At 48.1% G+C, this 26,893-nt stretch overlaps 2 protein-coding genes across 2 annotated transcripts in view; one reads left to right on the plus strand and one right to left on the minus strand.

The window, feature by feature from the left end:
- The window catches only part of LOC135816914 (uncharacterized), an 86,755-nt gene extending 78,497 nt beyond the window's left edge, over window positions 1-8,258 (minus strand). Inside the window, exon 1 of the mRNA XM_065330017.1 lies at window positions 7,789-8,258. Coding sequence (XP_065186089.1) covers window positions 7,789-7,859 — 71 coding nt within the window. The 5' untranslated portion in view covers window positions 7,860-8,258. The remainder of the gene's footprint in view (window positions 1-7,788) is intronic.
- Window positions 8,259-11,635: 3,377 nt separating this feature from the next.
- Window positions 11,636-26,778, plus strand: LOC135818118 (pseudouridylate synthase RPUSD2-like). The gene is made up of 13 exons (XM_065331444.1): window positions 11,636-11,919; window positions 12,799-12,877; window positions 13,249-13,401; window positions 14,806-14,875; window positions 15,803-15,890; window positions 16,555-16,633; window positions 17,277-17,325; window positions 18,116-18,208; window positions 19,243-19,379; window positions 20,662-20,715; window positions 21,016-21,107; window positions 22,517-23,230; window positions 25,309-26,778. The coding sequence occupies exons 1-13, from the start codon at window positions 11,677-11,679 to the stop codon at window positions 25,429-25,431; spliced, it is 1,974 nt and encodes a 657-aa protein (XP_065187516.1). The 5' UTR covers window positions 11,636-11,676; the 3' UTR covers window positions 25,432-26,778.
- Window positions 26,779-26,893: the final 115 nt, after the last annotated feature.

Here is a 26,893-nt window from a genome sequence, read left to right on the forward strand (position 1 = left end):
AGCCAAGAAGACTGCATATTGACTGGAAGAGAACAGATTCAAACTGTCGACCACGATCTGTCGTGATAGTTGACGGCGTACCAAATCGGGCAATCCAACCAGAGACCAGATTGAATGCGACGGTTTCCGCGGTGCAATCATGGAGAGGAATGGCTTCCGGCCATCTAGTGAAGCGATCAACACAGGTGAGTAGGTACGTGAAACCTTGTGAAGATGGGAGTGGTCCGACCAGGTCAATATGAATATGGTCGAAACGAGCAGATGGTGGCATGAAGCGACTAAGAGGGGTCTTAGTATGACGATGCACTTTCGATCGTTGGCATGACAGGCAGGAACGAGACCAGTTGCGCACATCACGGTTCATGGAAGGCCAGACGTATCGAGCGGTAACGAGACGTTGTGTAGCACGAATACCAGGGTGAGACAAATTATGCAGCATGTCGAATACGGGTTGGCGGAAGGCGGGAGGTACGTACGGACGAGGTGAACCAGTGGAGGTGTCGCACCATAGTAACTGAGAAGAGACAGGCGAAGCAACTTCTTGCCACACTAAACTGGATGAATCATTATTTCGGAGAGCGATGAATTCAGGACAGTTACTCTGAGCGGTAGCGAGAGCAGCAAAATCGACTGAGGATGGCTGGACAATAGCATCCAGTGGTCGTGACAACGTGTCGGCAACGACGTTCCGAGTGCCCTTGACAAAGCGGATATCAGTGGTGAATTCGGCTATGAAGGACAAGTGTCGTGCCTCACGGGGAGAATGGCGAGTTGACGGCAAGTGAATGGCATGGGTCAGCGGCTTATGATCGGTCATGATATGAAATGACCGGCCCTCAACATAGTGGCGAAAGTGCTTGACAGCTAGATACATAGCCAGTAACTCGCGACCAAAAGTAGGATAGCGGCATTCAGTAGGGGAAAGCTTCTTGCTAAAGAAAGCTAGCGGCTGCCATGCACCATCGACAAACTGCTGAAGCACAGCTCCGACACAATAGTCAGATGCATCGCACATGACATTGATGGGTGCCACAGGGTTAGGGTGCGATAATAATGTAGTGGCAGCTAGAAGGCATTTCACCTGACCAAATGCAGATTCAGCAGCTTCAGTCCAACAGAACGAGGAGTCATGCTTACGTTTGCCGATGAGCAGATCCGTGAGAGGCTTGACGGCAGCAGCACAGTTAGGTAGGAAACGACGGTAGAAATTCACCATACCTAGGAACTCACGAAGCTGACGGAGAGAAGTTGGTGGTTTGAACTGCTGAATAACCTGAACACGTTGGGAGGTCGGCTCAATACCATGACGACTGACGTTGTGGCTGAGGAACTCGATGGTAGAAACAGAGAATACGCACTTTGAAGGATTAATGACGAGGCCGTGCTCTTGCAGACGCTGTAAGACCAAGCGGACGTGCTTGCGGTGCGTCTCAGGATCCGAACTGGCAATTAGGATGTCGTCAATATACACAAAGCAGAAATCCAGGCCATGCAACACTTGATCAACGAAACGCTGAAATGATTGGGCTGCGTTCCGGAGTCCGAAGGGCATACGAACAAATTCGAATAAACCAAATGGGGTCGTAACGGCCGTCTTCGGGATATCATCCTCTGCCACTGGTATCTGATGGTACGCCCGAACTAAGTCTATCTTGCTGAAGACTGAGGCGCCATGAAGATTGGCAGAGAAATCATGGATGTGCGGTATCGGATACCGGTCAGCCACAGTTGCACGATTCAGGCCACGGTAATCACCACATGGGCGCCAGTCACCATTTGGTTTGGGAACCATGTGCAATGGACTGGCCCATGGGGAGGACGATGGTCGTATGATGCCCGCAGCGAGCATGTGGTCAAATTCCCGACGAGCTACAGCTAAACGATCAGGAGGGAGACGGCGAGGCTTGGCAAATACCGGTGGGCCCGTGGTGACCACATGGTGCTCGACGTTGTGTTTCACAGGTGTGTCGTAGTTGCAGGGGCGGGTGACAGATGGAAACTCATTAATAAGAGCGTTGAACGAACTATCACCAGAGACTGGCAAACAACACGTCGGCTCAGCGGAGGACGAGACTAGACCGCACACGCTCAAACTGGTGATGCCATCTAACAGTTTACGACCGTGTAGATCTACACTTAACCGAAAGTGTGCCAGGAAATCTGCACCGATAATAGGTGATGTCACATCAGCAATAATGAACACCCATTGAAACTTACGACGCAGGCCGAAATCCACCGTTACTGAGCGTGTACCATACGTCGGTATGCGAGAACCATTCGCTGCTTGTAACGCATAATCAACTGCATGGCGAGAATCAGTGGCAGATGGTGGTATAACGCTGACCTCGGCGCCGGTGTCCACGAGGAAATCGTGCTTGGTGAAGCGATCGTGGATGAATAATCGGCGACGAGACGGTGCAGGGCCGGGGGCAGTGGTCGCCTTCACCGACCGGCCTGGGAGTTTGACGGCTGCACAAAGGTAGCTGCTCTGGCACAGGGTGGGACGCAGCGGCGAGCGTTGTCGCCAAACTTGTCGTGATACCAGCACAATCCTGAGGACTTACGGGACTGCGACGAACTGCGCGAACGACCGTAGTTTCGTGTGGGCGATCGAGATGCTGAACGCCCACGAGTACTCAAATCTTGCATCTCTCTGCGGAGGGCTGCGACCTCGGCACGCAACTCCGCCAGAGGTTCAGCAACGGGTTCTGGCACCGTAACAGCACGGACATGGGCTGGCATGACTTCCATGACACGGTCAGCCAGCAGAGATAACTGCTGTATATCAGACTCACGACTGGCTGCAAGTACTACTCTACACTGATCAGGCAGACGCTTCATAAATAACTCCTTGAGGAATTGGCTATCCACTGGAGTATCACCAGCTAGCTGTTGCAGTCTGCGCAATAGGGTAGAAGGCTTCTGATCACCAAGCTCTTCAGCAGATAGGAGCTGGTTGATCCGATGCTGAGCAGAGGCAGAAGTACGCTGGACCAATGCTTCCTTCAGGTGAGTGTAAGGGCTGTCGCTGGGTGGGTTCAGCAGTAAATCCCTTATCTGCATGGCCATCTCCGGTTGCAGTGCACCAACCACATGGTGGAAACGGGAGCGCTCACTAGTTACTCGTTGTGTGATAAATTGAGACTCTACCTGAAGAAACCACAGAGCTGGGTCTTGAATGTAGAAGGGTGGAATCTTCAAATTAACGGTTGATACAGTCTCAGGACGAGGAGCAGGATCCGATTGTGCTGCAGCGGCAGGTTGGGATCTCGTAGCTACATCAGTAGCGGTGCTTGAACTTGAAGGATCGCTGCCATTACCGGTACTGTCCTGCACTGTCTTGTTCAGATATGGCGAATGTAGTCGAAAAGAGAGACCTTTGCTAAGGTCACCACGAGCAGGGGTGACAGCTTGGTCCATTCCTAAGCCCGAGGAGGACATCCGAGTTCGTTTCGAGGGGTCACCAATTGATGCGTCTAGCACATCTCAATTCTAAACTTTGATCCACCAGGAATCCACAGGAAAACTACTTCGACTACACTGTTATTATCCATTGCAAAAGAACACCGAAAGGCCAAACCGCATGGTGAAGACTAATGTCTAGACTACTGAAGGATTCTCTGAATCCTTGTGCCATAACAAAGAGAAAATACAGAATGTGTAGTGCGCCAAAGTTAGCGTATGTACAAACATGTAATAATTACAACGCGCAATAAAAGGAGTACAAATATCCGGCAAAGGACACGAATGGTGTACGGTAAAGAAAGACACGTGCATGCATGAGTACCCTAGCAAAAGTGGACAAACCTAACGTAGATCCACGTGGTACTAATCGAGTACCGTACGCTACATATTTAGGCAAAGAAATATCAAATAACATATTATCATAAAAGAATGCAAATAATTTAATTTCAAAACACATGGAAAATCTCCGTAAAACAAATCGTTAAAACCGGAGGCTTATCGCAAATCACTACAGGTGTTCGATGCGATTTGCAGCGTATAGGGATTCGGGACGGGATAAATGGTAGCATGAATCGATAACATCCATATTGCATGCTCTCTCGTTCTTGACCATTTGAGTATCTCTGCAAAACGATCGGTATAATTAATGGCAAGGTCAGTAATGCATACAAACGTTGAGGACTGACGTAGGTTTCGCTCTACATAATTCCGTATGAAAATCCATATATCGTACACGCCAAGGAGGGCAACTTTCACTCGTAAATTTCTCTACGGATTTCCGTAGGAAAGTGCTTTCCTATGTTCCCTCCTCTGTGGGACTTTTTGATTTTTCGTTTTCCGGATTTATCATGGCAACGTTGAAGCCGCGCGAAACCCAAGGTCCACAGCACATGGAAAACAAATATGGAGAATGTGGTTCCGGTTCGAGGGCGCATGTGGCTGGTGCGTCTCCAACGCAACAAGGCATGCTCAGCAGTCGTCGAGAAATCACGTAGAGCAAAATCCAACAGCGCGGATTATACGAAAGAAAATTATTTGCAGTTCCTACCAGTACAATCTTCAAGCAATAAGTAACCTCCCTTTTGTATAACCGTAGAATCCCGCGGATAAGCCCATGCTTGAGCATAAGCCCAGGCCAAGTTCGAACAGCGCAAAGCTTCGTTGTACAAGCCCATGAGCCTACAGTCCATTTCAAAACTATAGACGCGTGAACTCATACGTACGAGCCGTACGTACTGTAGCGCACGACAGCCGTGAGTTTTGCATGAGTGTTTTCTGGTTTTCAGATGTGTTTTCAGGTTTTTCTTCGTCGCCGCGGGAAATACAAAAGATGCAAAACACGCAAAGTCGCAAATGAAAAGGTGTGAGGAAAGTCTCAAAAGAAATGAAAGTCTCAAATGAATCTTCTTCTTGTTTGCATTTTCTGAGTGCCTGACTGTAATGGCTTCCAAGACCCGTAAGAATCTCAGTGATGCCGAGAAAGATATGATTAGTCGTGTTCATTGTTTCTTCGAACAAGAGTAGGGATCTCAGCGCGTGCAGTGCGCAGGGTGTTTGCGCATACATTGCGTCATCGAGTTTTGAGTGCAGCTCGCGGACACAGCAGAAAAATGGCGACGGTCGATTTTCGACACTAGGGGACGCGGTGGACACTAGCGGAATCGTCATCTTCATCGTCGTTCGAACATACTTTGTAATTCCCGCCGAAGGACAGCGTGGCCAAGGCGATATTGCCCCGGTCGATTTTCCTATAATTTTCCATGCGGCAAGAACCCACTTCAGAGAGGATTCAGTCAAAAATTTAGACGTTTTCTCCGGTTAGATTGTCCTAACTTCGATTTTCAGTGCATCAGCCATCGCGAACATCGCCGCCATTATCACTCAGAGAGAAGACATCCCGCTCAGTAGAAGAGGTGTTCACGCTGCGTTCAAGAGTGAAAGATTGTGCTCTTTAACCCTCCATAGTTCCTCTGAGAGAGTGTCTGGGAGATAGGTAGCTTGGAAATGGCCGTAGAACGTGCTTTCCTGGACGCAATATTCAGCCATTTCTACTGTCTTCTTCAACTTGATTTATTTCGAAAAAAATGTTCTTTTCCACGATTTCTGCACTGGACGCGTTTGGGATCGAAAATCTCACCTGTGCAGACTGGCTGCGCAGTTCACGCGCTGAGATCCCTAACAAGAGGTGGATTTTGATTGACGCTTGAGTATCCGAAATCCTCGTCGTCGAACTCACCTTGCAACTGGCGTGAGTGAAACCACTGTCACTCGTTGTGTCAGGCAAAGGGAACAGGGAGGCTCAAATCAAATCAAAAAGAGAAAATAATATAATTATCACCTCTACTGTATTTCACCCAACAAGATCCAAAACGTGCAGAAAAGAAGAGAAAAAAAAGGCAGGAGGCGTGATGGGATTCGAATGCCCCACACTTGTACTGGAAATCACGGATCGAAACCACGAGGCTACCAGGACCCGTACAAAAATGCACCCGCGATGGTCTGGGCGCAGCACTGTCTCAGCAGGAGCAAAAATCCGAAACAAACTGGTCAAACCCTTCAAAACAGAAATTACATGTAAAACCGGAAAACCTGGCCTAAAAATAAACTTCAATTGTAGCGAAAACAAAGTATATAGCCAGAATTGTGAAGCGATGCAGAGACGGAATCTGGAGAAAAACTAAAAATATTTAAATAAATCCCATCGAATTTTGCAAAACACTACGCGTCTATAATTTTGAAATGGACTGTAGGTCGTACCATGTACGTAGTACATGTAGTTTTTTTTGTTAGTTTTAAAACTTTTTTGTTGTACATTTCAACACAATTATCGGTTGTTTTGTTTGCACAGTGGTTTTCAGCAATGTACTTCTCACTTCCTTTGTACTTTTCAATAGCACAATTTTGCTGTCGGCGTATAAGTCCATGTTCTTGCATAAGCGCACCGAAATGTCCTTGTGAAACAGATAAGCCCATGGGCTTATCCGCGGGATTCTACTGTACTGTAGGAGCAGAACATTAAATTTTAGTCAGTGAATAATTTCGTCCAACTCCAAACTCCGAAGTAAGACAATTTGTCTGGTGGAAAATATCGTCCAAGGACGAAAATGACGAAATTCTATTCCTGACGAATGTTTGTGCATGACATCAAGAGCAGATAAACAAGAGTGGGCAACTCTGGGATGGGTTGGCCTGCGGCGGAATTTTTTGTTGACGTAATCTTTTCGACGACGCACGCGCTGCGAGTCTTTTGGAAAGTTTTGCCTCGTGCACTTGGCCGGGCTTTACATTACAAGGTCGGTGCCCAGCACGTGCTCTCACTGTTCTGCGGCAAAATGCGCGTTTCTCTGAAAAAAAGGTGACGTCAACAAAAAATTCCGCCGCGGGCAGGGGTATCTGCAGATTGTGCAGAAGAGATCCGGAGTTGCACACTCTTGTTTATCTACTCTTGATGACATGCATAAACATTCGTCAGGAATAGAATTTCTGTAGGGACCAGACATGACCTTTGACCTGGACTTTGACCTCAACCAGCCAACATGTAAACATGATTGTTGTTCAGATACTTCACAGGTAGCGCTTTACTTAGGAGACTCAAACTGGCTACTAGACTGTGGGAAGGAGACCATCATCGCATCAACAAACACATGGATGGCTGAATGATTGACAGAAGAAATGCGCATTTCTCTGAAAAAAAGGTGACGTCAACAAAAAATTCCGCCGCGGGCAGGGGTATCTGCAGATTGTGCAGAAGAGATCCGGAGTTGCACACTCTTGTTTATCTACTCTTGATGTCATGCACAAACATTCGTCAGGAATAGAATTTCTGTAGGGACCAGACATGACCTTTGACCTGCACTTTGACCTCAACCAGCCAACATGTAAACATGATTGTTGTTCAGATACTTCACAGGTAGCGCTTTACTTAGGAGACTCAAACTGGCTACTAGACTGTGGGAAGCGAGACCATCATTGCATCAACAAACACATGGATGGCTAAATGATTGACAGAAGACGGGGGTCGCGATCCTTGTCCTCGCCAACACCAGCACAACGATGTTTTCCAGGGAACTCGAAGTCTTCCCTCCGCTTCACCCACGCACGCACACACACAACGAAAACCTGGAAAACCGATGTTGTTGCGGAGTCTAGTCCACTCGTCGATATGCAACAAAAGACACCGTCGGAGATGCACGAACCTATCACGCAAACCTATCGGCATCGCCATAAACAGCGTGTCGCATACGTGACGTCGTTTCTTGACATAAACAGACAGTGCAGAATACGTCCGGGTAGAGTATGAAACGTTTTCATCACAGACCTTACCACTCGTTTCCCAAGCAGAGCATCTTCTTCGGCGGCTCGTCCGCACTGCCGTTGCATGCTACAGCCTCCATCCTCGTGTGCTACTGGTCGACGCTACTATTTTGGAACGATCACCGCCGCCGACAAGGTGATAATAGCCTATGATAAAGAAACTAAGGAGCCTCGAGTCGAAGCTAGCTTTCCATCGGCATCGAACAGAAACGTTTGCGGTTCACAGTTGAAGATCTACCTAAGTCCTTGGAAGAGACTAGAGAGCATCGCGCGAACAAGGATCGACGCCACGGCACGGAGACTCCCGAACGGGAAGCTACGATCAAACGGGTTCATTGCATTTTTGCTTGGACGACATTCTTCTGTGAGCGCCCGACGACAAAGCGGAAGTGTTAGTGCTACACGTGCTGGGCATAGACAAAGCGCGCGAGCGACTGAAGTAAACATCGCCCCATTTGCCAAGCACCAGTTCAGACGTCTACAAGTAGATCTACAAAGTAGAAGTGTTGGCGCGCGTGTGGAGGTTCATCAACCTGATACCAATCATAGTAAATCATGAGTCGATCTACAAATGCTTTCTCACACAAACAACTCTACAAATGTAGGCCCTACATTGGCTACATACATGTAGTGTAAGTCATTGCACATCAATACAGTCATGTAGCCAATGATGTAGATCTACATGTAGCCTTGTACTTGTAGGTCCTGGCTTTGTACTTGTATGCCACATCGTATCATCTAATCATTGCATTTTTGGCTGCAGGCAGTGCAGCCTTGCAGTAAGTAACTAACTAATTACTTTAGTTGTACAAAGCCAGGACCTACATGTAGATCTACACAGTCATGATACATGTACTTCAAAATAATTATGTTTGCAAGAAAACAGTCCAAAACATTCGATTCTTAAATTGTTATTAATTTTATTTTTCATTTACAAACAAGGGGGGGGTATGGGCCGTTTGGGAGACTAGACTTTGCATACAATGCTCAATAGGGAGGTTTCGCCCTGAGTATGAAAATCCCAAATTTCCAGATTTATCCATGGCAATGTTCAAGCCTAGCCTAGCCGGGAAATGCAGTGCTATCTCTTGGCTTGTGCCAAAGTCCAATTTTAGGCTTTTGTAAAAAAAAAGCACAAAAGGCGGGTAATGTGAACGTGGAACTGTTCCAAGCTCCAAGGCATAACCCACACGGAGCATCAGGTTCTCATGGCTCCTGTTGCCATTTCAGAACTCTGGAGACACCGGGAGCGCCCTGGCATTGGATTTGCAATGCAGTGGCGGCCATGGTGGCAGCTATGATGCATCTACCTCGAGCCGGCTATTCTTGGCGTCGTGAGAAAACGGGGGGGGGGGGGGGGGGAGGGTCAGTCTCGTAGCCTAGACCGTTCTTATTTTCATGCACTAGAGTATATGCACAGTCGAGCCACTGTGTACACATTGGTATGCTGCTTGGTGATAGTCTAGCCTGTTCGATCTGTCCCCGGGGAAAATCGCGGAAAAAACGCGGGGAAAACGCGGCATAATATGGCATAATTTGCGTTGAATTCGCGGTAAATATGCGGTAAATATGCTGTGAATATTACTGATATGCTGTGAATATTATTGATATGAGGCAATCAGTGAGTATGTAGTGAAATCAATCAGATACAAGTCTCTGGTGCAAGCACTCGTCATATTTGATTACAAAGCCGCCACGATGAGACGTTCCTGACCGCACTGTGTGTACGTGTGTACTGTGTGTACGTGTAGTGCAACAAAAAATACAAAAAATGCGGGGGGGGGGGAATCGCGGAAAACGCGGTCTTTTAGAAAATCGCAAAAAAACGCGGAAAAAACGCGGCCGCGGAATCGCGATTTCCCCCGGGGACAGTTCGTTGTTCGGCGCCCGGGCACTGTAGTCTGTACAATAGTTCTGTATGCATGCGCTGCACAGCAGCAGTGTGCAGCCCTAATCTAGTACTGTACAGTGTAATCATCAGTGCAAACACTGGCTTGGGGGTGAGACATACCAGTGTTCGAAGGTCTAGGGCTGCGCAACGCCCGGCGTGTAAGTACTTGACTTGAGTGAGGCAACTGGATCTCATTTAATTGAGCAGCACTGTACAGTAGAGAGGTTCCGCAATACGTAAAGTTGAGCAAAAAAAGTTGAGCAACTTCACGTTTAATAGTGGGCGGGAAACACCCGTGAATTCGCGAGTTTGCACTCCACTTACGGAAAGTTGTCTATGTAGAATACGTAGGCAGGCCTCTGATAACATAGCTGGTCCGTATTGTGGATTGGGGTACAAATTTACGACTCTCTCCCCTGGGTTTTTTCCCAAGTGTAGAAAAGCCTCTTGTACGGGCAAAACCAAAAATAGTTATTATGATTATGTAGCTAGCATGCACAGTACTGCACAGTAACTACAGTATAATACACTAATAAAACAAGTGAAATTCAGTCCAAGCAACTTTTTAAATGTGTGTGGGGTTTTTTAAGCTAGTCAGATGCCTCAGGCCGCAGGCGTGCCTCCGCAACGACAACCGCAACCGGATCTCGCTGGAGGTAGCGTGACTTGGACGATCTGGCACCATGCAAACACATGATGCTCGACCTCACCAGCGCAAAGCACAGCCGAGTGCGAATCCACGCCATGGTGGCAGAATACTGGCCGTTTCTCTTTTCAGAGGTAAGAGCAGCTCGCTCCCCAGGGTTGATCTGGTCGTACACTGCCGCGTTCGGAGTTGCCAAGGGCAGCTACATGATTTGAAAACTCCGCATGGCGGAACACAGATGCGCATGCAGTTTCCGTAAGACTTTCCGTAGATCGACTGCGTTTTTCACTTACGTAATTACGTTATGCGGAACCTCTCTATTGTGTACTGCTCTTTCCTGCGGACCGAGAGGTCGCGGGTTTGACTCGCGCCCCCTCCCCCCCCCCCCCCCCCCCTCCGCGGTCGCATATCTGACTGCAAATCCCCATGACGCGGCTCACCAGAGCACGATGTGGGTCACAGTCTCTTCACTCAGCCTACGGTAGAGTAGGGACGTGGCTCACACCCCAGTACGGGAGCTAAAACTTCCCCGGCCATATGGGCTGCGAAATGGTGCAAGGCGCAAACTTGAGTGACGCGACTGGGCTTCATTGAGCAGGACTGTGCTACCGGCGACCTGCATGTAGCACTTTCAAGCCCTGTGCCAATAGGGAGTACAGTATTTGGTCACCATTTCAAAGTACAGTATCTCATTTCCTTTCCTCCCTTCCTCATCTTGTACTTGGAATGTGGTATGCGTAGTTTTACTTATACATGTACAATAATAGTGTTGTTCTGCCTTGTGTACATAGTAAAGTGTACCTTCCTCCTACTTCGGTACAGTCTTCCTTGCGCCAGCGCTTTGGATTCTTCACCGGCGTCAGCGAGTCTCAGGCTCCTCCATTTACTTCACCGTGACTCGTGAGCCATGGTGGAAATATTTCTGAGCTGACAATCCGTAGACCAACGACAATACGTCGAAACCCGAAACGAAGTCCAGATGAACAGTTCTCGCTCCGTGATTCACTCACCATCTTCGTTCCTACCCTGTGTTCACCTTTGCTTCTACCTGGTCTGACTCAAGCTCAGTCGACAATCGGGATCAACTACAAATGCTGCAAAGGCTCAGTAATAACAGTATCATTCGAGACAGGACAGGTAAGGAGACAGCAAAGTCATCAGAGTACCGGTAGTTTGAATTTTTCGTTTTTTGGAAAAGCATTACAAACCGCGCACGTGTCCCACGTGTGCATGTCTCTTGGGGGGTTCCCCTACGCCAACTCGTGATGTAGACACGACATGAAACACATTCGATTCATGATTCAGTATTGTATTGTTCAGAAAATAGCCATAATTGTGTCAGTCCAGCTTTCCAGGCCTTATGGTGTTGTTTTCGTTGAGCTGCTTATGCCTCGAACGCCGTTTATCTGTGATCATTCGGACAAGCATGTCGGCGGCGGCGCAGGTCCGATCGCCAGGGTCTGCTGATGGCGATCCAGTTCTTGAAGTACCTACCACCAACCATTCAGAAAATGCTTCGTCAAAGAAGGATCCAGCTCCGCTGGTCGGCCAAGTCAAGCGCAAGCTGTCCAATCTAGAACGACACCAGATGGCGAGTGAAAGGGTACGCCAAACGTAGTTAATCCATCGCTGCATATCTAGAAGATCACCTTTTCTTTTCTGAATAACGTTTCTTGTTGAGAAATTCAAGATTTTTGTGTGTAGTTTTTTTACTCAATTTTTGCACTTGGGGGTGACGTGTACTATACTAACTGTTACAGTATAGTAGTACATGTAGCAGACTGTTTACGCGAAGGGCTATTGCTGGGGGACCACGTCATACAAATGCAAATACGCATGCCGGCGTATCACGTGCACACGTATTCTCCACTATCGTACATTGTTCTCCACTATCGTACATTGTTCTCCTTCGGCAGCGCAGTCATGGCTGCCTCACTGCATCGCAGGCCCACCGGAACCGGTCCAGTTGGTCAGGTTAATACCGGACCAACTTTTGGCCACCAATAGTTTGTCATACTTCCTACTGAGGAGGTCATGTGTACCCACCATGTCATGCACAAAGTATGAACGGCCATGATACTACCGGACCAATCAAAAACTGCTTCCCGCGGCTCTGCATGGGGTATATCATCAAAGAGTCCACAATCAAGAGCATGCAACTGTGAGCATGAGACACTAGCAGTGTGTGGCGCTCCGCCTTTTTCATTGCAAACCTTTTCCTGCAGCACAATGTGACGGTTGACGCATGCACTGAAAGGGCATGATATTGAATTAGTCACGGGGCACGATGAGCCACATTCCCTCAACCCCACAATGTAAGCGCTACAATCTACTGCCAGAGTATTTGAAGTGATAGTGGCCATCCTGAGTTCCTCCGGGGCAGAGACAAGGCGCACAAATGATGTGGTGAATACCGTCTCCCTTGCCATTGCACTTTCCTTCCTCATTTTTCTTTCCCGCTGTGACCCGTCTGATACACCAGAAACGACGGAAGAAGGAAAGGGACCAGGTTGAAAAGCTCCGAAATACTATTGCAGAGACGTCGGTATCGTACAGAAATGGTAAGTCGGTCAACCTCCCTGTCTTATTTATGTTTATATCCGTCAGTAGTGGACAGTCATGCGCGCACGTGTGCGCGCGCGCGTGTGTGTGTGTGCTGGTGTCTTTGTTGAACCGATGTATAACGCCACACCGGCGGCAGCCAGCAAGACACATGTATCCGCCGTTGGATGGCTTCAGTTGCGTTAGTGTGTGCACTTTCTCGCCATGCATAGGCACACACTCTCATCCTCTTTAAGTTGGGTTGTTGCACTGCTTGGTGTGCACGAGTTTCATTGATACCGTATGTGTGCATGTGTGTGTGTGTTCTTTGCTCGTGTGTTTGTGTGTGTATTTGTGTGTGTGTACGTGCGTGCATGTGGGCAATGTGAAGGACTGCGCATTGTCAGGCCCTATATGTTTGTCTTCGCCACCAGCGCCAAGGAGCGCTGGTTTGGACGCAGTATCGTGGACGTCTTCACGCAAGAGTTCCGTGTCCGGTCCAAGGAGAACCTTCTGTTGAACATCGAGGCAGGGAACATGTCATGTTAGTAGCCGGTATTGTTTGTGAACCTGTAGAACTGGAAAGTCTGAATTGCCACTGTTCTCTCTTGTCTGATTATCTCAGGACAGTTCTGGGCCGATTAAAAAAGCGGCCTTGTTAATAAAATGGCGTCACATTTGTATAAGCTAAGACAAGGTATCCCGTGGACACAGGGATAGCTAGTCCTACACATGCAACAGTCTGGCTGAGCGTAGCGGGTGCTCTGAAACGGAAACAGAGAGTATAGCTTGAGCGTGTTGCCGTATTTTCCGGAGGATAAGCCGCACTCAGATTTGTTGTCACGAAGTACAGACATCCTCCCTGTTTACCAATTTGATCATCGTAGTATAAACCGCACCGACTTTTTTTTGGGCGAATTACTTGTGTTTAAAGAGCGGCTTATACTCCGGAAAATACTGTACATCACAGCCAGGCCGGAGAGTGATGCCAATGCTGACTTTTCTATCCACATGGATCCCGTTTTTGTATGGATCCATGTTCTTTTTGAGCGATTTCCTTCAAAGTCGGATGACACATTCACTGGTACAGTCGAACCTCGCTAAACCGCACACATCCGTTTTCCACGAAAAATATCCAGATAGGCGAGGGAACCGGACAATCGAACACGCACACTGTATGTATGCATGCCATATGCTGTAAATCGGTATCCAACGATTTTCTTCCGGATGGCGAGGGATCCGGATAAAAGAGGACCGGATAGGCGAGGTCTGACTGTAGCAGGCGACATGAGGGTCCTACCCGTGAGACGCTGTACTTTGCTTTGGTCAGAGTGGATCCAATTTGACTCATTCATACATATCCGCCGGATGAGTACGCATGGCCCATGCGACATGGGAATCCACGAATACAAAACCAGCATATGTTTCCTCAGCAATACATGCAAGCAAAGAGAAATGAGGGTACAGGCAACGAAAACGAAGCGAATAGAAACAAAGAGAAATGGGGACATAGGCAACGAAAACAGTTCCAAAGCGCAGCCACGACTCAAAAGTTGTTATTAATTCACTTATGACACCATCACTTTTAACAGTTATCTCAACAGCCAGAAGACATGTACTTGGTTCTGTTTCTGAACTGTGTGTGTAGCATGGTAGCCACTGACAGTTTGGTGCTTTGCTTGTTTGACCGTGTGCTGACCTTCTGTGTGTGTGTGTGTGTGTGTGTGTGTGTGTGTGTGTGTGTGTGTGTGTGTGCGTGTGTGTGTGTGTGTGTGTGTGTGTGTGTGTGTGTGTGTGTGTGTGTGTGTATGTGTGTGTGTGTGTGTGTGTGTGCGTGCGTGCGTGTGTGCATGTGTGTGCATGTGTGTGTGTGTGTATGTGTGCGTGTGCACGCGCATGTTTGTATATTCATGTACATGGTGCATGCATGGCTGTGCGCATTATCCAGTGAGTGGCAAGGTAGCCCAGGCTGATTCTGTCGTGTTGCAAGGCGACCTCCTGAACAGCAGAGTGCACCGGTATGTTCTAGAACCATGCCAGGCTTACCTGCACATGTATTTTCGATAGGGGTGAAACAATTATACCGAGTACTCGAGTACTCGCTCGGTTTTTTCTAAAATAATCGTACTCGCAATAAATCAGAGTACTCGTTCATACATGGTACATGCATTTACTACAGAAATCTGCAGTTTCAGGGCAGCAGTCGGCAGATGGTGATGTGCAGACTGTGTGGTGAACATTTGTTCACGAGTAGAGAGAGCCCAAATGACCCACCAACCAATATACCCGAGAAAAATGACTGCTACTCGGTTCAATCAGGGTTGTATCATGTTATTTTAAAGCCATTGGTGTGCAGTTTTTAGGAGATGAAAAATACTCGAATACTCGAATATTCGATCGGAGAAAATCAGAGTACTCGAACTCGGGATCTCAGTGCCAAGTTTCACCCCTAATTTTCGACTACATGTATTTTACGACTCCCTGCTACTTAGTGACTACCCCATCGTACTTGGTCATTTAGTCCAAGGTTTGAGCAGCCTGATGGTCACGATAATAATAAATACTCCTTTTTAAAGTACATACTAGTAATTCTGTGTGACAAGTACGAGTTTGTGACAGTAACAATTCTCTGGTCTTTGTCAACTGTACATTTTTATGTGGTGGAATGTGTAACACGATGTTTGCGCAATCGTATTGTTGTTCTTGTTGTTGTGTGTGTGTGTGTGTGTGTGTGTGTGTGTGTGTGTGTGTGTGTGTGTGTGTGTGTGTGTGTGTGTGTGTGTGTGTGTGTGTGCGTGTGCGCATATGTGTGTGTGTGTGTGCGCATATGTGTGTGTGTGTGTGTGTGTGCGTGTGCGCATATGTGTGTGTGTGTGCGTGCGCGTGTGCACGCACGTATGTGTGTGTGTGCTTCTGCTTGTGTGCACTTGTGTATGCGCGTGCAGGCACGAACCGCCGGTCACCGGCCAGCGCATCAGTATTATTCACAGTGACGATGACGTGACGGTCATCGACAAGCCCTCCTCCATTCCGGTACGTTCCAGCGCAAGCATGAGCTCAGCATGGCACACTGCTGGTGCTGTTCAAACACACTTCCTTTTCGGAACTGCTGTTTCTCTTCATGCAGTTCATGGTTGTCTGTGTTATCAAAGAATTTCCGCAACACTAAAGCCTACGGAGGGAATCTTCTGTATTAGATATAATGCATGTACAGTCAACCTCGTGAGTAACAACCTCGCGTATAAGAACAACTCGAGAATGATGACTCTCGTTTTCCACCTAGTATTACGCTGACTGCAGTCTTTCAGCCTCACGAATAACGACAACTCCCGAATAGCAACACTTTTCTCATGCCCAAGCGGAGGTCGGTCTTCGCACGGCTGACTGTACACTCCCCATCAGACTACAGGTACAGTGCAGCCATTGCTCCGGTGATTGTTAGGATCTGGTCCACATACACAGGTTGTTCCCTTCTCTGAAGTGAAATAAAGTGCAGACCAGAAACTGTACATTCCCCCGGTGCTCTTCCGTTCTTCTGTTCTGTTGTGCCCCTGAGAGCCCTTGGGTTGTGGGCTCACGTCAAGGGTAATGTCTAAGTGCTCCTCTCTCTTCTCTCTCTCTCTTCTCTCTCTCTCTATCTATCTCTCTCTATCTCTCTCTCTATCTCTCTCTCTCTCTCTCTCTTTCTCTCTGCCAGGTTCATCCGACTGGTCCATATCGACACAACACGATACAGATGATCCTGGAGCGAGAGTTTGGTCTGCACAACTTACGCAGTAAGTCTGCAGGATGGTCCACCATCGACTAGACTGACAGCATGCTGTAAAGAAGAATGCATCGGTAGTGTTTCTGTAATGCCTCAGCTTGATTAAACATGTGGAAGAACCAAGCAGTACAGTGGACATCTTTGAAGACATCCACCATAGTATTGACTACTATTGAGTAAGACACTATCTGTCTTTTCAGGCCACTTGTCTTTTGACTTGTTTTTAGGCCACTTGTCTTTTGATTCGTTTTGAGGCCACTTGTCTTTTGACTCTTGAGGCCACTTGTCTTTTGACTCGTTTTGAGGCCACCTGTCTTTTGAGACCGTGGCCGTATCGGGCAAAAACCAAGGGCTCAAGGTACAGGTAAAACCTGCCCTAGCCCAATGCCCTTGGTGCAGCGGAAACTGTCCTGATATGACAGGATTCCGCTTGATCCAGGGATGCACAATCGATCCACAGCACTTCGGTGCATGGAAATTTGTGCGGTCAGTACAGGATTTCCCTTGGTCCAGGGTCCGGCAAACACAAGTTTCACTGTAGATATTTGAAGCTTTGAACCTGTGTACAAGATCATCTGTCTGTGGGGACATGTATATGCAGTGTGTGTATATGCCCTTGTTGATTTTCTTGTACCTGACTGCTTGCATTGAAGCTATACACCGCCTGGATCGGCTGACGTCCGGAGTGCTGATATTTGCCAAGTAAGTTTGCTCTTGAGCTGCTCCCACGTGACTGCTGCTGCTGCTGTTGCTGTTATTGTTTCTGCTAAAACGTAATATGAGTTCACGGTGCGGAAGTGCACCCCATGGCCGTCCATAGCATTTGCACTTAAAACTTGTGTTGAAGTTGCTAGTGATGTCACCACTACCGAGGCCACTTGTACCGCAGAGTACCGCGATAGCGCCTCGCCATCTCGTCCTGGTCATGTTGTGGAGGTGCTGTCCTGTCTGTAGGTCATACCACACGCACACTGCACACACACACACACACTGTGCAGTCAATTCGTACTCAGTTTACCTTCAAGCGGATGCGAGCTCCACCCAAAAAAATAAACATGCACAGCGTGACCTTAGTACACTATGGTTCTCACAACATACAAACTTTATTAGTAGCACTCTGTCATACGGTTTTCCTTCCCTTCTGTAAAACCAAGGTGGGGCGCTCTCGCCGTACTTAACTGTCTGGTGCAATGGCTGCGGCGGCCTTGGGTAGTGATGGTGGTAGTCATGATCCAGGACCGGCGCACGCAGCTTGTGTTTCGTTCGGTCATTCTATCTTACTGTACTTTGTCTGTATGGTGGTGCGTACAAACGGCATTACTCAGCAGTAAACACCCGTTGGTGGGCAAAGGTTTGGTCCGGCCATGGCCCGACCAACCGGGTATGTTTCGGTGGGCCTGTGATGGCGGGCATTGACGGTGGCAACGTCTTCCTCTCTGCTTGCGTCTGATCGTTTGGTTTCTTTGCATTGTGGTTGTGTGTGTTTGTGCAGGAGCTATGAGAAAGTGAGGGAGCTGGCGAAGATATTTGCGGAGCGGCAGATGCAGAAAACCTACCTTGCACGTGTTGTCGGAGAGTTTCCGAGGTCAGTGTTGTCTCAAGTGCGCGCACCCGTGTGTGTGTGTGTGTGTGTGTCCACCCAGAGTTTTGGGGATTTCAGGGGGTGTCGGTCGTTGGGCGGTTCAATAACCAATTGAGTCATCTTTCCAAGATTCCCTTTGAGTCTCTCTCCCCTCTCCCGGGGGGACTCACGTGACCAGTTTTGGTAGTGAGGAACAAGTACAAGTACAGTACAAGTGTGTGTGTGTGTGTGTGTGTGTGTGTGTGTGTGTGTGTGTGTGTGTGTGTGTGTGTGTGTGTGTGTGTGTGTGTGTGTGTGTGCCTGTGCATGACAAGGTGCATGGGAGAGTGTTTGTACTGCTCGTGAATTGCCTCAGCCTACTTTATATCATGCGCTTTCTGGCATATACATACTCACTTTGTATCTTCCCTCGGCATGCCAGTGTGTTTGAAGGGATAGAGATAGAGAGCCTCGTAGCCTAGATCATTCTTATCTCCATGTGCTACAGCCTATGCACAGTTGAGTCACCGTGTATACATTGGTATGATGTGCTTGGTGAAATTATGGCTTGTTTGTTCTTCGGCACCAGACAGTGCTGTAGCAATCTATATTAAAGTCAAACCTGCACTGTGCAAGTATCCCCTGCAACACTCAGACTCAGACACACACACACACATACACAGACACACGCACACACGCACACACACACACACACACACACACACACACACACACACACACACACACACACACACACACACACACACAGTCTTTGACTACACCACGCGATTGGATTTCATCATTCCGCCGCATGGTGTGCCATAGACTGGTTGTATGTTGCAGGTTGGAGGTTAATTGCAAGAATGACAAGGCTACAGTGGAGCTTGAGAGCTACTCAAAAAACCCTTTAGGCACTCAAGTCAAATTGTTCATAGAGTCATAATCGCTTGTGTGGCCTGGGATAATTCCACAGTATTGTTTGACCTGGGATGATTGGTCTTAATTAACGCAGGCCGCACTGCATTCTCTTACATGTTTCTCCTTGCTGCTGTGCTTAGTGGGGAGGTGGTTGTGGATGAGCCGATCGGTGGCCTGACGCCCAAGTTCTCCATTGTGCTTGTGCACAAGGATGGCAAGCCGTCGAAGACGACGTTCCAGCGCCTGCATTACGACGGCGTCACCAGCGTAGTGAAATGTAGGTCGGACTTTTGTCAGGGGAGTGAGTACTGTGAGAGTTGCATCTCCGACGGGGCACAAAGTCTAGCGTTTTAGCGAGAAGAAATCCATTGTTAACGCAAAAGGTGTTACTAGTGTGCTGTTCCTTCTCTCTTCTGTACGAGAGGAACAGGAGACGGGTGTGTGATGGCAGGGTAGTTAAAAAATAAGCTTTTTGCCCGCCAGTACTAGAGAAATATACGACGGATGTGTGAGGGCATGGTCGTTAAGCTTTTTGCCCGCCAAGTGGGAACAATTTGCAAATGGGCTCGTCACCTGTTCAACTCTTACAGTACTGGGAAATGTTAATGGGCTGTGAAAATAACTATACTGTTTTAAAGTCAACAACTATTCGGCGCATATTTATTTTCGTCTATTTTCGGCCTGGGCGTAGTTGGTGGAAAATTTTTGTTTCGGCCGAAATTTTGTTTTTCAATGTTCAGTGTGACGGTGTGTACAGGCAGCAGCAGAACAGGCCGAAAATTCAATGCGGCCGAAATGTGTTTTAACCGTGGACGGCCGAAATTATTTGAATGTGCTGAAAATGTGTAGACTTAGAGTAGACCAGTATATTGTACAGTACGGTTGGGCGGCGAAGAACAAACGGGCGAAGATTTCACCAAGCACAGCATACCAATGTGTACACGGTGACGTAACTGTGCATAGACTGCAGTGCATGACAAAAATCAGAACGGCCTAGGCCAGGAGGCTGACCCTCAGTTCTTCGGCACCGGGCAGTACTTTAGCTTTCTTCATGGGCGATTACTTAATCATGATCCGCTCTCACAGCAAAGTGCCTCTAATTCTGAGCAACACCCTGCTATTAAATGTGTTTCCTGTGCTCCTTCTGGTGATTTCCTGTACCGGGATGCACCTAATCTTTCTGTGCTTTGCGCCTGCAAATCCGAATTAGGCGTACACAAGTGCAATTTCCTGTATGCACAAGGTGTTTGAAACAGTTACACAATTTGTCAATTTCATGCATGTCTTTGTGTGCATGGTGGCATGTATAATTGTATATCTGTGTGTGTGTGTGTGTGTGTGTGTGTGTGTGTGTGTGTGTGTGTGTGTGTGTGTGTGTGTGTGTGTGTGTGTGTGTGTGTGTGCATACGTGTGTGCATACGTGTGTGTGTGTGTGTGCGTACGTGTGTGTGTGTGTGTGCGTACGTGTGTGTGTGTGCGTGTGTACGTGTGTGTACGTGTGTATGTGTGTGCGCGCACGTGTGTGTGTGTGTGTGTGTGTGTGTGTGTGTGTTCTTCAGGTTTGCCACATCAAGGGCGCATGCATCAGATTCGTGTTCACTTGTTACATCTCGGTATGGACATGCATTTTGTGCTTTCTTCTACCAGCAACCTTCATGCATATTCACCATAGAAGTCTTTACCCTCATCTGTCACCTTTCTAAGAATGGTCTTGCACACATATCCAAGTTTCTGTCCCATGCCCGTGCACACACATACCACACACGCACGCACCCGCACGCACGCACGAGCACACACACACTCTCTCTCCTCTTCTCTCTCGCTTTCTCGCTCTCTCTCCCTCTCTCTCTCTCTCTCTCTCTCTCTCTCATGCTCTCTGTTTCATTCTCGCCCATGTTCCTCGCTTGTTGCAGGTCACCCCATCATCAACGATCCAATTTACAATCACCCGGCATGGCGCAACCCAGCTCTCCCCGAATCTGATCCTGTTCAGCAAGCTGTCTTTGTAAGTGCAATCTACACACGACCTTTGGTTTCACGATGCTGTATTGAGCTGTATTGAGCTGTATTGAGCTGTATTGAGCTCTTTCATGCTTGCCAAGTACATGTACTACTAGAGTAACACCTGGTGTAAGCGACCTCTCGTTTTAGCGACCACCTGCTCTTAACAACCGTTTTTCCATGCACGGACAGTTCTACACAGACACTGTGGGACCTGGTTCTAAAGACCACCTGGCTTTAACGACCGCTTTTCCTTGCACCGTGGGGTGGTTGCTTAAGCTGTACATGTACGTACAGTCAACTTCGCTAATAACGACTGCGGATATAACGACAATTCGCGAATAACGACAGAATTTCCATGCCCAGAGCAAAGTCCCATCCAACTGTAATACATATAATGAGACTTCGGGTATAACGGCACTTTGTGAATAACGACACTTTCCTGATGCCCCGCCGAGTGTCGTTATAAGCGAAGTTTACTGTAGTACGATAAATTTCAACTTCAAAACACTGTGTGAGTTCTGGTGAACAGGTTCTAGATATGGATCACAAGCGCTACGCAAATATTACCATCGTGAAATTAAACTTCAACAGTGGGTGTATACGTGTGGCCACCGTGCTCCGCGAAACATTTGCCATTGTGTACTCGCTGGTTATGAGAAATCACGAAAATTTAGTGACGCAAACATTGGGCGGTTTACAGTACATAAAGGTCAACCGCTGGTAAACACCACATGACCAAAATTATAGTACGATGAAAAAGCTCTATTGGTAGCTTGGACTTTCAGGTCAATGCACATAGTATTTATTTTTGCGTGTATATCGGCAAGTTTGTCTGCCTGCAAGAGCAGCATGGACTTGCAGAGCATTGCCTATGATCATATGCACAGATTGGCAGTTTGTTAGCCTCCATCCACGCCATGCAGCGCTGCACCTACCTCGTGCATGCATTCTCTGCAGCCGGCGTGATGACCTCTGTGCGTGCTCGTGTGTGTATAATAATGTATATTATGTGTGTGTGTATATATATATATATGTGTGTGTGTGTGTGTGTGTGTGTGTGTGTGTGTGTGTGTGTGTGTGTGTGTGTGTGTGTGTGTGTGTGTGTGTGTGCACGGGTGTGTGCGTGTGTGTGCGTGCGTGTGTGGGTGTGCGCGGGTGTGTGTGTGCACGGGTGTGTATGTGTGTGTGTGTGTGTGCGTGCGCGGGTGTGTGTGTGTGTGTGTGTGTGCGCGCGCGCGCGCGCGGGTGTGTGTGCGCGCGTGCGTGTGTGTGAGTAAGTAAGTCAGTATGTGGGCTGAGTGTGGATTATTTGTGATGTCGGCCCATCTGGTACTTGTACTTGTATGGATGTTGACTATGGTCCTGGTCCTGGCCATGGTATCCGTACTGTTCATGTGCTCAATGCTGCAGGTTTTAAAACACCTGCTGGTCAGTATGTGTGGTCCAGAGGAAGGTGCTCGAGAGTACGACGCCGTGTTGGCGATCATGCGCGCGAACGACGCGCTCGGTCCCAGTCTAGATGAGCCTGATAGAGTCGCAAACGCAGACCGCGACGACGATGCTTCCCGCGCGGCTAGTACTGTCGCTGTAGCCACTGGTCAAGCACAGGCGGTCGCTGCTGAGCGCACTACGACAGCGGCAGTGGCAGCGGGCCGTGAGGTGACGGCCAGTTCAGAAGAGTCTTGCTCTCGCGCTCCGACTGAAACGCCCATGGGAGCGTCTTGCTCTCGTGCTCCGACCGAAATGCCCGTGGCCACACCAGCGCCAGCAGCTGCACCCGAGCCAGAGCAGTGTGCACGTGCAGATCAGAGTGACCAGGCTGAGCCTCAACCTTGCCGCTCCAGTGTCTCTACCGGATCTGCCCCCGTGGCTGGTGTGACGCCTGTGCTCACCGAGGCGTTCGAGGTGACGGAGAAACGGGATGCGCTCGGCATAAACTTCTCGTCTGGTGTAGAGCTCCAGCAACAGCCGGATGAATTTCGACTTGTTGATGAGCTGCCGCTAGCTACGCCGCCTCCCACCAGTGATTCTGGCTACTATGATCTGTGCTGGAAGTGCAAGCTGCCAGCGGTCATCCCCAAGCCCGGATCACTGGTCATGTATCTGCACGCGCTATCGTACGAGGTGAGTGCGCCTGCTCAATGAGCCCATTGCGCAATGACGTGATTTGTACCATAAACACCCCACACTAGGGATGTCCACAAAATGTTTTCGAATTTTTTGCATTTTGGGTAATTTTCACACTTTTTTGCAATTTGGGCAAATTTCACACTTTTTTCCATTTTGGGCCAATTTATCCAGCAAACTTGCCGCAGGAGTCTCACTCGCGGCTTGCCCGGAAGACTCTACGATGGAGATGGTGTCGGATTCTTCCTCGCTCTTCTCATTAGAGTCGGAGTGGACCTCCGTCAACACACGTGGCTCGCTGCACGCCATTTCCACCGATGTTTCTGTAACAGCTGAAGCTATTCTAGCAATACGGCTCGACGACTCGTAGATCTGGTACATGAAGCGCCATTTTGGTTGCCATGGCAACAGTCACATTTTTCGTGCAATTTGGGTGATTTTTTCAATTTTTGATAGAGAACTTTCGAAAATATCCCGAAAACATTTTGGGTTTTTTCTGCACATTTTACATTTCCATTTTAGGCCATGGTGAAAAATAAAGTTGATTCTCAGGTCATGAGCCTGTGAAAATCGGTGCGAGCGAGCGATTTTTTATTTTAATTCCCACAATTTTTTTATTTCCAAAGATAGGGTCACACATGTGTACGTCACAGGTTCATAATTAATTTATAATTATTTTATTAGGGGCCGTCCGTAAATATCGATGTTTTTTTCAAGACGATATTTGTTCATTTCTCCCCAGACCCCCTCCCTCCCCCCTCAAAACGAACATACACATGTTTATGCAGGGATCGATATTTTTTAATGAAGTTCAATTTCCTCATGAAACGTGACCAGCTGCCACTCTAATTTCACCATACACCTAGGTTTATGTTGCCACGATCGCACAACCTTGCCATGGCTATGCTCACGAGGTTGACTTTCACTTTGTGTAGGTCATGAACTACATGTTCGAACAGCGCCCGTCCATATACAGTCAGACCTCGCTTAACCGCACACATCTGTTTTCCACAAAAAAATCCGGATAGGCGAGGAAACCGGATAACCAAACACCAGTTATGTTGGATGCATCACGTATGCTGTGAATCTGTAACCAGCTATTTTCTTCCGGATGGCGAGGGATCCGGATAAAAGAGGACCGGATAAGCGAGGTCTGACTGTATAGAGTTCGATATTTTTTTCTGCAAATACGAGACAAACAGGGCCCAAACCCCCCCCCCCCCCCAAACGAACGAATATCTTCTCTAAAAAAACATCGATATTTGTGGACGACCCCTTATTCAGGCCAGGGAGTAGAAAAATACTGGTATTTTACTACTCCCGGGTTCATGCCTTTCGCATTGACCGTTTTCATGCACGCATATGCATGCATAGAAATAAAAAAAATCGTCGGTGCGCGGCCAAAAATCGGTGCGCGCGTACTTGAGAATCAAAGATAATTTTTACCATGGCCTTATGGGGAAAAAATAACATTTTGTGGACATCCCTACCCCACACAGCCACCTGAGCATGGTCGTGGTATGTGCACTCCTGATCCCAGCGTACTCACATGCATTGCTCATACCTCCCATATTTGGCAATGCACAATGGGCTTATATAGGCTGTGTCCTCAGGTGGTTGCGTGCAACTACCGTGCATTGTGTGTGTGATTGTGTGCGCACGGCGTCTTTGTTGAAAACTCCAAACGGGGTGCCGCGCTCTCCATGACAGTTGAAACTCACTTATTCAGGCTAGTATTCCGGAGGGTTTCGTGGGTTGGAAGTGAGGTTTTCGAGTTTCTTTTCTTGTTCCTTTCTTTCTGATGTGAACATCAAGAAAAATTTGAGATATCTCCCCTCCCATTTAAAACAATAATGGTATACATGTGTATGATGCCGAGAATGTATGGATTGTTTTTTCAGACATGCTGTGACCATGACTAAAGGTGTGGAAATGTGAGATTTTGACTGTGATTTAGAATGAGTTCCTTTCCATTGCGGCTGACCTCTCTCTCTCTCTCTCTCTCTCTCTCTCTCTCTCTCTCTCTCTCTCTCTCTCTCTCTCTCTCTCTCTCTCTCTCTCTCTCCTCTATGCAGGGTGAGGGATTCAAGTACGAGTCGCAGGTCCCGGCATGGGCAAATGAGGACTTTCAGCTTCCTGAGTTCCTCTCTGATCCAGACGCCATGGCGCACATCAGCATTGGTGATGCTGTACTGTAGTGAAGGCAGAGGGGGATCGTCATCACTTCCGGCAGAGAAGGAGGTCTGGAGGAGGTCACCTATCACTACCGGCAGAGAAGGTGGTCTACGTCTGATAGTACTTGCATCCTGGTGATGAGTCTATCACTGCACCTTGCCTATGGCCATCTAGAAGTAAGGTATGGACGGACACAGAGCTTGCCTTGATCCTGTCTTAGGCCGATGCCCACACAGTATGCGGCTATTGCTTGTGTCGGGATGGACTTGTGCAAAACTAGAACCTCAGATAGTGCCAACGCCTCGGGGCCCTGAGTTCAGCTGAAGCAGCGGTCGTTTGAACGACCAGCAGTATGCTGACTGAAGGAGCCCATCGCCCAGGTTCTCTGCTCCGATGCTGCACGTGTCATTCGATGATTTGAGTGACTCGCAACAATGCAATCCTGTGCCTATGTGTCAGCCTGAACGCCGGACCAAGCAGCGTTTTGTGCTGTACGACTGATGGCCCTGGTGTTTACTAGTCCGTGTACTCTTGGACAGCTCAGTGTCCGTAGCTGCACACATACCAGTGTTCTAGTTCTGCAAGTACTTACTTGAAGGTGTCACACAAGGTCCGAACATCTCCCGGCCAGCATCCAACATTGGTTTTGGAACAGCCGTCGACACTGCGATAGCAAGTCGCAGCACTAGACTAGACCTCCCCCCGGTGAATACTTTGACTGATTGAGCTCAGCGGTATGCAGAGCAGCGCTAGCGGTCTCGTGTTTGGAACGTTTAGAAAGGTTCTACACCAGATACTCTACCGGTGTATGTGTGTGTGTGTGTACGTGTGTGTGTGTGTGCGTGTGTGTAGGCTATCCATGGCGTTGAGGCCAACACTCGGAATGCCACCTCGTTTCATCAGACACAATTGCCTGATGTTGTCTCATTCACCATATGCCCAGCCCATCTGTTTGTCACTTCAGTAGCTGGCACTGGGACTTGATTTTCCTTGCATACTTTCTGTCCGCTTTCACTCCTATCTGCGCCATGAACTTTGTTCTGTTGCACTAGCAATAACAAGACTAAACCGTGTTATGTCTGGCGCCTTTGGTCTATCTTGAATAGTTTCTTTATCACAGTACAAGACCCTTCTGAGTCCCAGCTGAGGGTTAAGAACTTATTTTCTATGGCCACGACAATGTGTACGTGGGCGCCATGTTTTACCTCACTACTTGCCCACAACCATCATATCCTCGTACATTCAAAAACATTATCAAGATACAAGTGGGTGAAATCTTTGTGATAGCGATTCGATAAAATACTGATCTTGAAATTCGGAAGCCTGCAAACAAGTTGTCCACAGTGGCTAGCCGGGAGAAGTAACAAAAATACCGGTATTTTACTACTCCCTGGTGTTTAGTCAGTGGCACTGCCAGCAGCAAAAAAAGAAAGAAACAAACAACAACAACATATCTCTTATTGGCGGCCACAGGCCATCGTGAGA

This window comes from Sycon ciliatum, chromosome 5, assembly GCF_964019385.1.
Source record: "Sycon ciliatum chromosome 5, ocSycCili1.1, whole genome shotgun sequence".
NCBI classification, from domain to species: Eukaryota; Metazoa; Porifera; class Calcarea; order Leucosolenida; family Sycettidae; genus Sycon; species Sycon ciliatum.